The sequence below is a fragment of the Jaculus jaculus genome, chromosome 15, assembly GCF_020740685.1.
Source record: "Jaculus jaculus isolate mJacJac1 chromosome 15, mJacJac1.mat.Y.cur, whole genome shotgun sequence".
Taxonomy (NCBI): domain Eukaryota; kingdom Metazoa; phylum Chordata; class Mammalia; order Rodentia; family Dipodidae; genus Jaculus; species Jaculus jaculus.
In genome coordinates, this window is record NC_059116.1 from 22,151,295 (window position 1) to 22,168,689 (window position 17,395).

At 43.5% G+C, this 17,395-nt stretch overlaps 1 protein-coding gene across 1 annotated transcript in view; it reads right to left on the minus strand.

Moving 5' to 3' along the window:
• Abhd3 (abhydrolase domain containing 3, phospholipase) overlaps window positions 1–17,395 on the minus strand; it is a gene marked incomplete at its 5' end in the record, with an annotated part of 57,624 nt that overhangs the window by 12,036 nt on the left and 28,193 nt on the right. Inside the window, one exon of the mRNA XM_045135133.1 lies at window positions 2,837–2,949. Within this exon, the coding sequence (XP_044991068.1) occupies window positions 2,837–2,949 (113 nt within the window). The remainder of the gene's footprint in view (window positions 1–2,836; window positions 2,950–17,395) is intronic.

Below are 17,395 nucleotides of genomic sequence, written 5' to 3' on the forward strand. Positions count from 1 at the left end.
GAAAACTGTTCAGCCTTCACTGTCTTTTAAAGCTTGCGTGGCCACGGGAAAGAAACGATCAATTGTGTCCGTGACGCACAACTTGCAAACTCGGCCTGGCTTCGCTGCATTGAGCGGGACCTCTTCCTTTACTAGGGCGAGTCAGACCTTCCATGCTAATGTAAGAGGTGTGTTCTGGGTTTTATGTTTATCAGAGTCTAAAATGCTTTGGCTGAAGCCTACTCACCAGAGCCAAATCATTCAAAAGGATTTTTTTGTTGTTGTTGTTTTCAAGTGCTGAAATGACAGACAACCCCAGTATAGAATTCAGAAAAATATAATTTTCTACTTCAAATGTTTACTGACTTTAGAAAGCAGTTTTTTTTTTTCTTTTTTAAAGGCAAATGGGCTGGGCATGGTGGTGCATACCTTTAATTCCAGCACTTGGGAGGCACAGGAAGGAGGATCACCATGAGTTCGAGGCCACCCTGAGACTACATAGTGAATTCCAGGTCAGCCTGGGCTAGAGCGAAACCCTAACTTGAAAAATCGAAAAAAAGAAAAAAGCAAAGGAAAATGGGTTAGTATATTTAGTATCCCTGAGTACTAAAATAACTTACCATAAAATATATATATGGTAAAATATTCTAGTGATAAAGAGATAAATAACATTAATTTCTTAGGGTCAGTGGAGGAAAAAAGTCATGTTGGAGTAAGGGATGTAACTCAGTGGAAACATGATTGTGTTGTATAAATAGAGCCAAGTGGTTCAATTTCTAGTACTGCAAACATGAATTAATATGCCGGGTGTGGTGGCGCACGCCTTTAATCCCAGCACTTGGGAGGCAGAGGTAGGAGGATCGCCGTGAGTTCGAGACCACCCTGAGACTCCATAGTGAATCCCAGGTCAGCATGAGCTAGAGTGAGACGCTGTCTCAGAAAAAATAACAACAAAGAATTAATATAATTTACAAGGTTTGGATGGTGGTGTAAAGGATCTAGAGTGAAATGACAGTAATGGGCCTTTTAGATCTCCTTAAGCTCACTGTCAGTAAAACAAAATATGAACAATTATTTGCAAAACATAAGCCAAAACAGAAATAGGACCATGTCAAGTGAAAGTCCCCAAATGAGCCTCAATGGAAGGGACAAGCAGGACATGCCACCATATTCACGTGCTTAACACAGCAGATGAAGTACAGATTAGCAACCAGATCTGTTTCTTTTCTTCTTTTGCCCTTCCTTCCTTTTTCTCTCTCCCTTCCCTCTATCCTTTCTTTCCTTCCCTTAAAAAATATTTAACTAATTAACTTATTTGAGAGAGAGCAGGAGAGAGAAAGGGGGAGGGAGGGAGGGAAAGAGAGAGAATTGGATGCACAAGGGCCTCCAGCCACTGCAATGCATGCGCCGTCTCGTGCATCTGACTTATGTGGGTCCTAGGGAATCAAACCTGGGTCCTTTGGCTTTGTAGGCAAGTGCCTTAACCGCTAAGCCATCTTTCCAGATTCCCCCGCCCTTTTGTTTGAGGCAAGGTCTTACTGAAGCCCAGACTGGCCTCAAGCTCATAGCACTCTACCTGCCTCAGCCTCCTGAGTGCGGGGTTTACCGCATGCCTATGCAAACGTTCAGTTTCTACCAGAGCATTCCACAGGTCTATTTGCCTAGAAGCAAAACAAAGCACAACAGACCACGAGCTGGAGAAAACACTCTGGAAGGCTACTTGGTGGGAAAGTGATGCTTTCTGTGCCTGGAGTGATGAATCCCATGGCACAGGTTCAGCTTCCCAAGGTCAAGGACAGCAGCAGGGACTCAGAGGTCAGCAAGGCAGTGGGGCGACGTGATTCAGATTCGTGGGGTCATACAAACCTGAGTGTGTCTAAGGAAAGACTGTATGCTCTCCATCATAGAATCAAGGAGACTATTAAAATTTACCCAAATTCCTTCTTTCTTTCCTTCCTTATGTCCTCTTTTCCTCCCCCTTTCTTTCCTTTTTTCTTTCTTTCTTTTTTTTTTTTGGTTTTCTGAGGTAGGGTCTCACTCTAGCTCAGGCTGACCTGGAATTCACTCTGTAGTCTCAGGGTGGCCTTGAACTCAGGGTTGATCCTCCTACCTCTGCCTCCCGAGTGCTGGGATTAAAGTCATGTGCTACCATGCCTGGCCTTTCTTTCTTTTTTAATATTTTTATTTTATTTTAATCTTTTTGAGACAGAAAGAGAAAGAGTCAGAGAGAGGGAGAGAGAATGGGTGTGCCAGGGCCTCCAGCCACAGTAAACTTAACTCCATATATAATTTGTAAGCAGAGGGCTGGAGAGATGGCTTAGCAGTTAAGCGCTTGCCCGTGAAGCCTAAGGACCCAGGTTCGAGGCTCGGTTCCCCAGGACCCACGTTAGCCAGATGCACAAGGGGGCGCACGCGTCTGGAGTTCGTTTGCAGAGGCTGGAAGCCCTGGCGCGCCCATTCTCTCTCTCTCCCTCTATCTGTCTTTCTCTCTGTGTCTGTCTCTCAAAAAAAAAAAAAAATTGTAAGCAGAGAGATAGAAGAGAAAGAGAGAGAAACTGGGCACACCAAGGCCTCCAGCCACTGCATATGAACTCCAGATGCATGCTTCACTTTACGCATCTGGCCTTATGAGGGTACTGGGGAAGTGAACCCTGGTCCTTAGGCTTGGCAAGCAAGCGTCTTAACCACTGAGCTATCGCTCCAGCTCCTTTTCTTTCTTCTGTCTTTCCTTCATTTAGCCACATAATACAATATGATACGATCAGACATTTATTTTGAAATGTATAGCTAGCTTATAGTCCTCTGAAAGAGCTTGCCAATGAGGTCCCCTGCCCCTCAGATGAAAAAGAGCTCTTACCCTCCCATGGAAACTCCTGCTGCCAGAAAAGGGGCACAAGGGTACAGGTCGTGGACGTGCTTAATGACCGTCTCCAAGTCTTCAGTGTTGGCACAACAGTAAGTCCTTGGCGTCTGGAAGCGTTGGCAAAGAAATCACAAAAATTAAAATGGGAGGTGAATGCTTTGTACAACACAGATATGTAAGAAACCAGGAGTAAGAATTCATAAATAACGCCGGGCGTGGTGGCGCACGCCTTTAACCCCAGCACTCGGGAGGCAGAGGTAGGAAGATCGCCGTGAGTTCGAGGCCACCCTGAGACTCCATAGTGAATTCCAGGTCAGCCTGGGCTAGAGTGAGACCCTACCTCGAAAAACCAAAAAACAAAAAGAACTCATAAATACATATTAAAAAAAACTTTTGTTTGTACATTTTCTTTTCTTTTTTCTTTCTCTCTTTTTTTTTCGAGGTAGTGTTCTGTAGTGCTCATTCTTTTTTTTAAACTATATTTTCATTTTTATTTATTTACTTGAGAGAGAAAGAGGCATACAGAAAAAGAGAGAATAGGCGTGCTCCAGCCACTGCAAACTCCAGATGCATGCACCACCTTGTACATCTGGAGTTACATGTGTACTAGGGAATCAAAATCGAGTCTTTAGGCAAGTGTCTTAACAGCTGAGCCATCTCTCCAGCCCACAGCTATATATTCTTAATAACAGTAATACTGTCTTGTCTTCCAGCACATATATCTGCTATTTAAAAATCTACATGAGCCGGGTGTGGTGGCACACACCTTTAATCCCAGCACTCGGGAGGCAGAGGTAGGAGGATCGTCATGAGTTTCAGGCCACCCTGAGAATACAGAGTGAATTCCAGGTTAGCCTGGGCTAGAGAGAGAGCCTACCTCGAAACACCCCCCTCCAAAAAATAAATAAAATGAAATCAATGCGAGGGCTGGAGAGGTGGCTCAGCAGATAAAGGCACTTTCTTGCAAAGCCAGACAGCGTGGGTTCAATTCCCCAGTACCTACATAAAGCCAGATGCAGAAAGTAGCTCATGTGTCTGGTGTTTGTTTGCAGCAGTCCTAGACCATGACACATTCATTCTCTCTCTCTCTCCCCCCGCTTGCAAAAAAGAAAGAAATATATATTTAAATAAAGTTAACACGATTTAGGTTGGCACTAACCAAAAGGCTGCCCATGCATCAACACAAACAGGGTAAGGGCAGTATAAGTCCTTCCAATTGAACAGGCAGAAAAGTGTCTCCACATTATTAAGAGCAGTCAGTTGAGGAAGAAAATGAAAGGCATTACATGTGTTCCTTTTTTTAAAAAAATATTTTATTTATTTATTTACTTATTTGAGAGAGACAGAGAAAGAGGCAGATGGAGAGAATGGGTGTGCCAGGGCCTCTAGCCACTGCAAATCCAGACACGTGCACCCCCTTGTGCATCTGGCTAGCGTGGGTCCTGGGGAATCAAACGTGGGTTCTTAGGCTTTGCAGGTAAGCGCCTTAACCGCTAAGCCATCTCTCCAGCCTCTGTTGTTTTGTGAGGCAGGATCTCACTCTAGGTCAGGTTGACCTGGAACTTACTCTGTAGGCCAGGCTAGCTTCGAACTCACAGTGAGCCACCAGGTCTGGCAAGAATTACATCTTCATAGAAAAAAAAAAGTGTACCCCCAAAGAAAAGGCAAAATAATTCTGTTAAAAACAAGCAAGCAAGCTAGGTGTGCTGGTACCTGCCTTTAATCTTAGCACTTGGGAGGCTGAGTTAGCAGGATTGCCAGTGAGATAGTTAAAAGCCAGCCTGAGGCTATAGAATTGTTCCAGGTCAGCCTGGCTTACAGCGAGACCCTACCTCCAAGAAACAAAAAAATAAATTAACTAAAAAAAAATAAAGCTGGCTTAGCAGTAAAGGCATTTGCTGTGAAGCCTAAGGACCCAGGTTAAATTCTCCAGTACCCACGTAGGCCAGATGCACAAGGTAGCACATGAGTCTGGAGTTTGTTTGCAGTGGTTAGAGGCCCCAGTGAACCCATTCTCTCTCTCAAATTTAAATATATATATTAAATATATATATTATAATATAATATATATTAAATATATATATACACACACACACATACATACACATGTATATATTTTCGAGGTAGAGTCTCACTCTAGCTCAGGCTGACCTGGAATTCACTACGTACTCGGGGTGGCCTCAAACTCACAGTGACTCTCCTACCTCTGCTTCCCAAATGTTGGGATTAAAGACATGCGCCCCCACACCTGGCTAAATAAAATATTTTAAAAAGTTAACTAAAAATAAGGCCAGGCATAATGATTCACACCATTAATCCCAGCACTTGGGAGGCAGAGATGGGAGGATCTCTTTGAGTTCCAGGTCACCCTGAGAATATACAATGAATTCCAGGTCAGCCTGAGCTAGAGCGAGACCCTACCTCAAAAAACCAAAAATAAATAAATCAATAAATAAAAATAATAAACAAAGATATTCAAATAGTGCTATTAAGGTGTGGCTAGTTTCTAACTAGAGAATTCTCCACCCACAGTGCTATCTGCCCAGTGAAGGAGTGAGGTTTCTTGGGCACTGCCTTTACTCTAGATAAGGTGATATAGAATCTTACTAATATTTTCTTTCTCTTTTTAAAAAATATTTTATTTATTTATTTGAAAGACAGAGAGAGAAAGAGGCAGATAGAGAGAAAGAGAGGATGGGTATGCCAGGGCCTGTAGCCAGGTCAAATGAACTCCAAACACATGTGCACCTGGATCTGGCTCATGTGGGTCCTGGGGAATCGAACTGGGAATCTTAGGCTTCTCAGGCGAGTGCCTTAACCGCTAAGCTATTTTCCCAGCCCAGTATTTTCTCTGATAATAGTATCTATATAGTCCCAGCTATGCTACACGTGCAATAGACATGTCAAATGCAAGATTATGTAAAGCTGACTATGCGTCAATACGTTATGCATTCAGTGGGGCATTCACCAATGAGGACTTTGTGTTCCTCAGAAGGACGTCACAGGCGCCTCATCTGTGCTGTGGGTGAGGAAGGAACCCTCTGAAGAGATATGTGTGTGATGAATAGTGTGTCTGAAAGCAAGAATCTGACAGTTAGTGACAAGATGAATTTATTTATTTATTTATTTTTCTCAATTTTTATTAACATTCTCCATGACTATAAAAAATATCCCATGGTAATACCCTCCCTCCCCCCACTTTCCCCTTTGAAATTCCATTCAAGATGAATTTATTAACATGAGTAAAACGGCAACTAGTAGTCCACGCCACCCTAATTTTAATATTCTAATAAACTATAATCATACTGGGGAAAGGTTACCTATCATTTTCCATTCAATCACTAACGAATACTTGTAGAAAGTTACAATTATCCAGTGGCCTACCCAATGAAACTCATCCCTAAACCACTGCCTACTGCCTCGTCATCTTTTTGTTTGTTTGTTTATTTCTTTATTTTGGTTTCTCGAGGTAGAGTCTCACTCTGGTCCAGACTGACCTGGAATTCACTATGGAGTCTCAGGGTGGCCTCGAACTCACGGTGATCCTCCTACCTCTGCCTCCCGAGTGCTGGGATTAAAGGCGTGCGCCACCACGCCCGGCTCACCTCTTGTCATCTTTTTGAGATATGAATATATGGACTGCTTCAAAGGACAAATATCACCCTGCTGGCATTTAGAACAGCTAAGATCTCCTGAATAATTGAATATATGTCCACTGAAGCCTGAGGAATGGCTCTGTTACTACATCTGCGGTAAGTGAGGAAATGGAAGTTAAAGGTTAATAGCTCCTATAACATTTTAACAGCTAGTAAGTGACTACACTTAGATACTGTGAAAAAATTCTCTGTGATTAAATGCACTTGAGGGGCAAAACTTCAGTGAAAAATCTAAAAATAACATGATCTGTCATGCTCATTTGTAGTGATTACAGAAATTGTCATGAGAAATGAAGAAACATGTTCCTACACAGTGTTTTTATTAAGTGTCCACTCATGCTACATTGGCTTAAAATATTTTATTTATTGATTCGAGAGTGCTTGAAAGAGAGAGAACAAAAGGCAGATATATATAGAGGGAGATAGAATGGGCATGTCAAGGCCTCCAGACTCATGCATTACCTTGTGCATATGGCTTAGGTGGGTCCTGGGGAATTGAACCTGAGTTCTTAGGGTTTGCAGGCAAATGCCTTAACAACTACACCATCTCTCCAGCCTACTACATTGGTTTAAAATTTCTGATTACTTAGAGTCTCCAATATGTACTCCTCTTATATAGGCTTTAAATAAATGTATGTATGTATATATAGGGACATAGGCATATATGTATGCACACACACAGGATACAAGAAAAATGAGTCAGAGCTGGGCATGGTGGTGCACACCTTTAATCCCCACTTGGGAGGCAGAGGTAGGAGGATTGCTGAGAGTTCAAGGCCACCCTGAGACTACATAGTGAATTCCAGATCATCCTGGGCTAGAGTGAGACCCTATCTCAAAAAAAAAAAAAAAAAAAAAAGAAAGAAAGGACCAAAAAGGAAGAAAGGAGGGAAAGAGAGAGGAAGGAAGGAGGGAAAGATGGAAGGAGGGTAGGAAGGAAGGGAGAGAAAGGAAAATGGCCTCTAGAAAATTAGCAGGCTGGGCTGGAGAGATGGCTGAGCAGTTGTGCTTGATGGCAAAGCCTGATAGCCTGGTTTGATTCTCCAGTTCCCACATAACGTTGCATGTGTCTGCAGCTTATTTGCATTGGTGGGAGAACCCAGACCCATTATTTAAAATTTTGTTTTTAATAATTTCATTTATTTATTTATTTATTTATTTATTTATTTATTTATTTATTTATTTTATTGAGAGTGACAGACACAGAGAGAAAGGCAGATAGAGAGAAAGAATGGGCACACCAGGGCCTCTAGCTGCTGCAAACGAACTCCAGACACGTGCGTCCCCTTGTGCTGCGTCTAACGTGGGTCCTGGGGAATTGAGCCTCGAACTGGGGTCCTTAGGCTTCACAGGCAAGTGCTTAACCACTAAGCCATCTCTCCAGCCCTTAATTTTTATTTAGTTATTTGAGAGAGAGAGAGAGAATGGGTGTATCAGGGCTCCTAGCTACCGCAAACGAACTCCAGATACATGTGCCACCTTGTGCAACTGGCTTACATGGGTCATGGGGAATCGAACCTGAGTCTTTTGGCTTTGCATGCAAACACCTTAACCGCTAAGCCATCTCTCCAGCTGCCCCCCCCCATACTCATTCTTACTCATATTCTCTCTCCACCTTGAAAAAGAAAATTAGGAGGCTCACAAAATCCTAGTGCCAGGAAAGACCATAGATACCACCCAGCTCCTTATTTTCACATTAGTAAATTGAAGTCCAGCAAAGTTCAATGATTTGCCAAAGGTCACAAAATGGCAAAAAAAAAAAAAAAAAATGTATTTACAATCAGCACACTAGTTCTGGTAAAGCACTGGCCTTCCACGAGATAGACAGCTATTCTGGGAGGAGACTGATGAGTTAATCTGAGGGAGAAGCCGTAATAGGATCCTGTTCTCTGCGGGGCTGGAATTGCCACTATATCTAATACTACGTCAGGCCACCTAAGATTTTAGTTTTCTGCTCTGTGAAATGAAAACTGAAAAAGAAACATTTGTGCTTTTTTTGGTTTTATTTTTATTTGTTTATTTGAGAGCAACAGACAGAGAAAGAGGCAGATAGAGAGGGAGAATGGGCATAGCAGGGCCTCTAGCCACTGCAAGTGGGTCCTGAAGAATCAAGCCTTGAACCAGGGTCCTTAGGCTTCATAGGCAAGTGCTTAACCACTAAGCCATCTCTCCAGCCTGTTTCTTTCTTCTTCTTTTTTAATCATCTAAATTTCACATTTTTTGTTATGTCTTGGTAATCATCAGGAACTTATATTTTAAAAAATATTTTATTTTTATTTATTTATTTGAGAGAAAGAGAGAATGGATGCACCAGGGCCTCTAGCCACTGCAAACCCCTGACACATGTGCCGCCATGTGCTTCTTGTTTACATAGGCACTGGGGAACTGAACCTGGGTCCTTAGGCTTCACAGGCAAGTGCCTTAACTGCTAAGTGATCTCTCCAGCCCAGATTTATTTAATTTATAGGAGAGAGAGAGAGGGGGGGGGGAGGGAAAACACACACACACGCAGAGGGGGGGAGGGAGAGGAAAAGAGAGAGAGAAAGAGAATGGGTTTGCTAGGACCTCCAGCCACTGCATATGGACTCCAGATGCATGCACCACCTTGTGCATCTGGCTTATGTGGGTGCTGGGGAATTGAACCTGAGTCCTTAGGCTTCTCATGCTAACACTTTAACTGCTAAGTCATCTCTCCATCTGGTGCATGCCTTTAATTCCAGCACTCAGGAGGCAGAGGTAGGAGGATCCCTATAAGTCTGAGGCCACCCTGAGACTACATAGTGAATTCCAGGTCAGCCTGGGCTAAAGTAAAACCCTGCCTTGTAAAAAAAAAAAAAAAAAAAAACCCACAAAATTTCTTTTATTTATGTATTTATTTATTTGAGAGAGAGAGGCAGATAGAAAGAGAGAATGGGCATACCAAAGCTTCTAGCCACTGCAAACAAACTCCAGATGCATGCACCACTTTTTGTTTCTGGCTTTATGTGGCTAGCTTTTGCAGGCAAGCACCTTAACCACTGAGCAAGCTCTCCAGCCCAGAACTCACGTGCTAATCGCCAGGTCCCATGTAGCCAGACGCATAGTGACGCAAGCACACAATGTTGCACATGGGCCACCAGGGGGCGCACACATCTGGAATTCATTCACAGCAGCTGAAGGTCCTGGCGTGTCCATTCTCTCTCTCAAAATAAATTAAAAAAGAAAAAAAAAAAAACACAACAATAACAGCAGCAACAACAAAACACCATGAAACAAAGGTTTTATGAAACAGAGCAATACCCTAGTCAACTCCGAGCCCAGGGTGACCTGTGTGCCACTTTCCTGATTCTCCAGATGACCCCGACCCACGCACAGCACAGGCAGTTAGTTCTGCTCATGCTCCAAGCAGGTCAGCCAGACCTCCTCAGTCTGATAAGGTAGATTTCACCCTCTTCCACGGCTGGGGATGGCGCCACATGTGACAGTCCTGGGTCAGGGAGACTGCCACATCACAGGGACTTTTAACCCTGTCTACATGTGACATACATTGAATAATGTTAAAAATAAAAAGCTGGAAGCTGGGCGTGGTGGCGCACGCCTTTAATCCCAGCACTTGGGAGGCAGAAGTAGGAGGATCGCTGTGAGTTCGAGGCCACCCTGAGAATACATAGTGAGTTTCAGGTCAGCCTGGACTAGAATGAGACCCTACCTCGAAAAACCAAAAAAATAAAAATAAAAAAATAATAAAAAGCCGGGCATGGTGTTGTGCACCTTTAACCCCATCACTTGGGAGGCTGAAGTAGAAAGATGGGTAAGAGTGTTTTTTTTTTTTTAACTTTTTTCTTTTTTAAAAATATATTTTTAAAGCCAGGCGTGGTAGCACATGCCTTTAATCCCAGCACTCAGGACGCAGAGGCACGGGTAGGAGGAGCACGTGAGTTTGAGGATAGAGTGAAACCTTATCTTGAAAAAACCAAACCAAAAACAAAACAAAAAAGTATATATCTTATTAGAGAGAGATGCTGGAGGAGGGAGAGGATGGGCACACCAGGGCTTCTAGCCATTGTAAACAAACTCCAGATGCATGTGTCATCTTGTGCTTACGTGGGTTCTGGGGAATTGAACCTGGATCCATAGGCTTTGCAGGCAAGCACCTTAACCACTAAGCCATCTCTCCAGCCTCAGGAATGTTCCTTTTAAAATATTTTGTCTACATTTTATTTGTTTATTCATTTATTTGTTTGAGAAAGAGAGAGAGAGAGACAGGCAGATATATAGAGAGAATGGGCACACCAGGGCCTCCAATCACTGCAAACGAATTCCAGACATATGTGCCTCCTTGTGCTTCTGGCTTTACATGGGCACTGGGGAATTGAACCTGGGTTGTTTGGCTTTGCTGGCAAGCTCCTTAATCGCTAAGCCATCTCTCCAGCTTGATGGATAGGAATTTGAGGCTAGCCTAGGTTACTGAGTGAGTTCCAGATCAGCCTGGGCTAGAGTGAGACCCTGCCTCAAAAAGCAACAACAACAAAATAATGAATAATAAAATAAAATAAAAGGGCTGGAGAGATAGCTTAGTGGTTAAAGTGCTTGTTTGCAAAGGCTGATGGTCTGGTTTCCATTCCCAAGTACTCATGTAAAGCCAGATGCATAAAGTGACACGTTTCTGGAGCTTATGTGCAGTGACAGGAAGCCCCGGCATACTCATATTTATTTTCTCTTTCTCTTTGCAAATAAATAAAAAATATTTAAAATATTAAAAAAAATACATTCAGGGGCTAGAGAGGTGGCTTAGTGGTTAAGTCATCTTCCTGCAAAGGCAAAGGACCCAGGTTCAATTCCCCAGGACCCACGTAAGCCAGGTGCACAAGGTGGCACATGAATCTGAAGTTCATTTGCAGTGGTTGGAGGCTTTGGCACGCCCTCCCCCACATTCTCTCCCTCTCTCTTTCAAATAAATAAATAGAAATTTAAAAATTCACACAAAACAAAAACAAAAATTCCAGACACCTGACTCCCAGACTCAAGAACTCCCAGAGTCTCTAGGGGGATGAAGCTCATGGATCAGTATGTTTCAAAAGCTTCCTGGGGACCTTAATGTGCAGCCAAGGTTGAGAACCACTGCTCTAAGAGAATAGAGGCAAAGGAAGCTGAGCCAAGAGTGGAAAGGGACCACAGTGACAAGAATGATAAAACCAGGCATTAGGGAGAAGGCTCAGTGAGTGACGCGCTTGTGGCACAAGCCTGATGTCCCAAGTTCAGATGCACAGACACCATGTAGACCCAGACCTGAGAGAGGAGATGGAGTCAGGGGAACTATGAAGCTCACAGGCCAGTTGAGCCTGGTAAATGCAATGAATAAGGGCGCTACTGGCTGGAAACAAGCTGGAAATCAGGTGGTGGCACACGCCTTTAATCCCAGCATTCGGGAGGTAAAGGCAGGAGGACTGCTGTGAGTTCAAGGCTAGCCTGGGCTAGAGAGATAGACCCTACGGGGCGGGGGTTGGGGAGACACCAAAAAACAAGAAAGAAAGAAAGAAAGAAAGAAAGAAAGAAAGAAAGAAAGAAAGAGTGAGAGAAGGAAAGAAAGAATGAGAGAAGGAAAGAAAAAGAAGGAAGGAAAAAAGAAAGAAGGAAAGAAAGAAAGATGGAAAGAAAGAAGGAAAAAAGAAAGAAGGAAAGAAGGAAAACACTCTCTGGACAACAGAAGCACCATGCCAGGATTTGCATATAGACCTGAAGGAGGCTACCTACTTGATAGCCTGAGGGAGGAGGAGCAAGGATCTCGAGGGCAATGCCAGCTGGGGCACAGTTCAGTTGGCAAATGTGCTCCTGTCAGCACTTCTTTGCCCAAGTCTTTTTCTTCTGAAAGAAACGGAGTACTTCGTTCTTCAGTAATTGAGAAGTCTTAGAACTCATAATAATTAACTACTGTTGTCTGAATACTTAGCATGTGCCAGGCGGTTCTGTGAGATCTGAGGCCTAAAAGGAGGCACTGTCCCCAATACAACAGTGAATTCCAAAACGTTCACCCCTCCCTCCAGCTAAACTTGCCTTCGCTCAAGTCACTAGATGGATTTTATTGTTCTTTTGTTTTTGGAGGTAGGTAGAGTCTTGCTCTGGCCCAGGCTGGCCTGACCTGGAACTCACTATGAAGTCTCAGGCTGACTTCAAACTCACAGCAATCCTCCTGCCTCAGCCTTCCAAGTGCTGGGATTAAAGGTGTGCATCATATGCCTGGCCCCATATTTCATTTGTTTTTTGAGGCAAGCCCCACAAACTGGCCTTTTTTTTTTTTTTTTTTTTTTTGTAATGAGAGAGAATTGGCATGCTAAGGCCTCTAGCCACAGTAATTGAACTCCAGATGTGTGGACCACCTTCTGTGCATGTGCGACCTTGAGCATGCATCACCTTGTGAGTCTGGCTTAAATGGAATCTGGAGAGCCAATCTCAGGTCCTTAGGGTTCACAGGCAAGCGCCTTAACAGTTAAAACATCTCTATAGCTCCATATTTCTTTTCTTTTCTTTTCTTTCTTTTTTTGAGTTAGGGTCTTGTTCTAACCCGGGCTGACCTGGAATTCACTATGTAGTCTCAGGGTGGCCTCGAACTCACAGCGATCCTCCTACCCCTGCCTTCAAATTGCTGGAATTAAAGGCATGTGCCACCACACCCGGCTCCATATTTATTTATTTATTTATTTATTTATTTATTTTTAATTTTTATTTTTTATTTATTTATTTTTTTTATTTATTAATTTGACAGCGACAGACACAGAAAGACAGAGGGAGAGAGAGAGAATGGGCGCGCCAGGGCTTCCAGCCTCTGCAAAGGCAATCCAGACGCGTGCGCCCCCTTGTGCATCTGGCTAACGTGGGACCTGGGGGAACCGAGCCTCGAACCGGGGTCCATAGGCTTCACAGGCAAGCGCTTAACCGCTAAGCCATCTCTCCAGCCCCCATATTTATTTTTTAATTGATAAGTAGCCATTGTAACCATTGGCAGAATAGGAGAATATTTTGAAATATATCCTAAGGGCAAAGCCATTGTCTCACATAGTTTGTGTGTGTGTGTGTGTGTGTGTGTGTGTGTGTGTGTGTGTGTGTGGTAAGCACACTTAACATCTACTTTCTAGGGCTGCAGAGATGACTCAGCAGTTAAAGGTGCTTACTTGCAAAGCCTCCTAGCCCAGGTTCAATTCTCTAGCACCCACATAAAGCCAGATGGAAAAAAGTGATGCAAGTACCTGATGTTCATTTGCAGTAGCAAGGGACCCTGGTATGCCCATACATTTCTCTCTCAGTCACACACACAGAAATAAATAAATAAAAATATTTTGAAAATTGAATTTTTAAAGTTGGGCATGCAGGTGCATGCCTTTAATCCCAGCACTTGGGAGGCAGAGGTAGGAGGAGCGCCGTGAGTTCAAGGCCACCCTGAGACTACATAGTGAATTCCAGGTCAGCCTGAGCTAGAGTGAGACCCTACCTCAACCACGCCCCCCCAAAAAAATCTAATTTTAAATTTTATTTTACTTTTTGTTTTTTCAAAGTAGGCTCTCATTCTAGTCCAGGCTGACCTGGAGTTCACTATGTAGTCTCAGGGTGGCCTCGAACTCCCGATGGCAATCCTCCTACCTCGGTCTTCCACGTGCTGGGACTAAAGGCGCACACCATCGCACCTGATTTTCTTTTCTTATTTTTTATTTATTTAGTTTTTGAGACAAGAGCTCACTATATAAGCTATGATGGCTTCAAACTCTCCTCCTGCTTAAATTCCCAAGTTCGTGGCTATTTCCCAGTATTCACCCCTTGAGTTACCATAGGCGTCACGTTGTACCACAGCTCTCTTGCACTTTTTCCTCCTGACACGTTGTGTCCTTTGATAGCTCTGACCAGCATCAAACTATAAGTGGAAGTGAGTCACCAGACTACATTCTGAGCAGCTTGGTCTTGAAGTGTTTGGGCTTTTTTATTTTCCTCCTCCATTTCCACAGGGCTGAGGGCTGCATGCTAGGCAGACATTCTACTCCCAAGCTTCTCTCTCCCTCTCCTTTAAAATACTTGTTTAATTGATGGGCTGGAGAAATGGCTTAGCAGTTAAGCGCTTGCTTGTGAAGCCTAAGGACCCCAGTTCGAGGCTCGATTCCCCAGGACCCACGTTAGCCAGATGCATAAGGGGGCGCACGTGTCTGGAGTTCCTTCACAGTGGCTGGAGGCCCTGGCACGCCCATTCTCGCTCTCTCTGCCTGTTGCTCTCAAATAAATAAACATAAATAAAATAAAATACTTGTTTATTTGATGGGCTGGAGAGATGGCTTAGCAGTTAAGCGCTTGCCTGTGAAGCCTAAGGACCCCGGTTCGAGGCTCGATTCCCCAGGACCCATGTTAGCCAGATGCACAAGGGGGCGCACGCATCTGGAGTTCGTTTGCAGAGGCTGGAAGCCCTGGCGCGCCCATTCTCTCTCTCTCTGCCTCTTTATCTGTCACTTTCAAATAAATAAATAAACATAAAAAACTTCAAAAAAATTTTTGTTTATTTGAAAATGGCCCGGATATCCATGACCTCACAGCGCCTGACACTACCTACACAAGACCACCATAATAGGAAGAAAAGATCATGACATCAAAATAAAAGAGAGACTGATTGAGAACGGGAGGGGATCTGATGGAGAATGGAGTTTCAAAGGGGAAAGTGGGGGAAGGGAGGGAGGGAATTACCATGGGATATTGTTTACAATTATGGAAGCTGTCAATAAAAGGTATTTAAAAATACTTATTTATTCATTTGAGACAGAGACTGAGAGATAGAGGCAGACACAAGAGTGAAAATGCATCCTTCAGGGCTTCTTGCCTCTGTAAAACTCTGGACACATCTCTCTGGGTTGACATGGGTACTGAAGGATCGAACCTGGGCAGTCAGGATTTGCAAGCCAAGGGCTTTGAACCACTGAGCCATCTCTCCCCAGCCCAGGAGCTTCTCTTTTTAACTGCTTGCGATATGCTGCGTGCATCATACCACAGTTTTAGAACATTTTCATCATCCCCGAATGAAAGCCTCTCACCACCAGCCTACTTTCTGCTGGCACACATCTGCCCGTTCGGAGGACGCCGTTCATTCATAGGAGCGGAATGTGCGCCTGTGGTCTGCTGAAGCCGCCTTCTAGCGTAACGCTGTCAAAGCAAGTCCACCAGCCTCTGGCTTCTGAGACCACACCCAGCTTTTTACTGCATTTACTTCATGGGGCTATCTGTCTCTCACAGCCAGCAGCCCCAGCAAGGCAGGGTGCAGACTTCTTATTTCCAGGAGGGGAAGCCCTTTGGCGGTCCCTCATCCTCACAGTGACTAAAGGGAAAAAGAGAACGACATGGTACCAGGTGCTGTACCAGTCCTGATACATTCTCAGTATATTTCTAACATGTTTCAATTAAGCCTTCACTTTTGTAAGCTTCTCTCTCTCTCTCCCTTCCCTTCCTTCCTTCCTTCCTTCCTTCCTTCCTTCCTTCCTTCCTTCCTTCCTTCCTTCCTTCCTTCCTTCCTTCCTTCCTTCCTTCCTTCCTTCCTTCCTTCCTTCCTTCCTTCCTTCCTTCCTTCTCTCCCCTCTCCTAGGAAAACTGCTTACCTTAAATTTCATTTCACCTTTCCTAGTTCTTCTGGGTTAATTTCAGTTAGAGACTGCTCCTTCCTGTTTGATCTTTGCTGACTCATTCTTCTGATCTTTTTTATGCCTACCCTAAGGTCTTTCTTCCTCTGGGGTTCAGCCACATTAAATTCCTTCTGGAACAAGGAGAAGTATAAATAAACATAAGACATCTTCTAGCCTGAAACAGAAATTGTTCGTAGCTCTAAGACAGAAAAAAGAGAGAGAGAGAGAGAGAGAGAGAGATCTGAGTGTAAGTTAGCTCTTGATGATGATACTGGCATCTTGTTTTGTAATCCAACTTTGGAAATAATTAAGGCTGTTGGATGACCAAACTGTAGTAGAATTATGTTCTTTTAGAAGAACAAACTACATTGTATTTTATTGAATGACCAAAATGTAACTATATATATTTTTTTTTTTCAAGGTAGGGTCTCACTCTAGCCCAGGCTGACCTGAAATTCACTATGTAGTCTCAGGGTGTCCTCAAACTCATGGTGATCCTCCTTCCTCTGCTTCCTGAGTGCTGGGGTTAAAGGCATGCGCCACCACACCCAGCTAATTGTACTTTTTTTTTTTTTTGGTTTTTTGAGGTAGGGTTTCACTCTAGCCCAGGCTGACCTGGAATTCACTATGTAGTCTCAGGGTGGCCTCAAACTCACAACGATTCTCTACCTCTGCCTCCCGAGTGCTGGGATTAAAGGCGTGCACCACCATGCCTGGCTCTAATTGTATCTTTTTAATACTTAAGAAAAGAAATATATTAAAATTGGTAACACATGTTGATTTATTAGTAGTAAATATGTACTTCATGGATTCTAATAATCTAATGGGTTAATACAATAACAATTATGTCTTGGATGGTAAAGTGCTTTATTTTACAATTTATTTCATATTCAAGGGCTGGAGAGATGGTTCAGCAGTTAAAGGTGCTTGCTTGCAAAGCCTGATTGGCCTGGGTTTGATTCCCCAGTACCCATGTAAAGTCAGATGCACAAAGTGGCACATGCAATAAGAGTTCATTTGCAATAGCAAGAGACCCTGGCACATCCATTCTATTTCTGTTTTCAAATTAGTTAGTAAAGATATTTTTAAGCTGGGTGTGGTGGTGCACACCTTTAATCCCGGCACTCAGGAGACAGAGGTAGAGAATCGCTGTGAGTTTGAGGTCACCTTGAGAGTACAGAGTAAATTCCTGGTCAGCCTGGACTAGAGCGAGACTGTACCTCAAAAAACCAGAAAAAATATACTTAAAAAAATACATTTTCAGTGACCCTCCC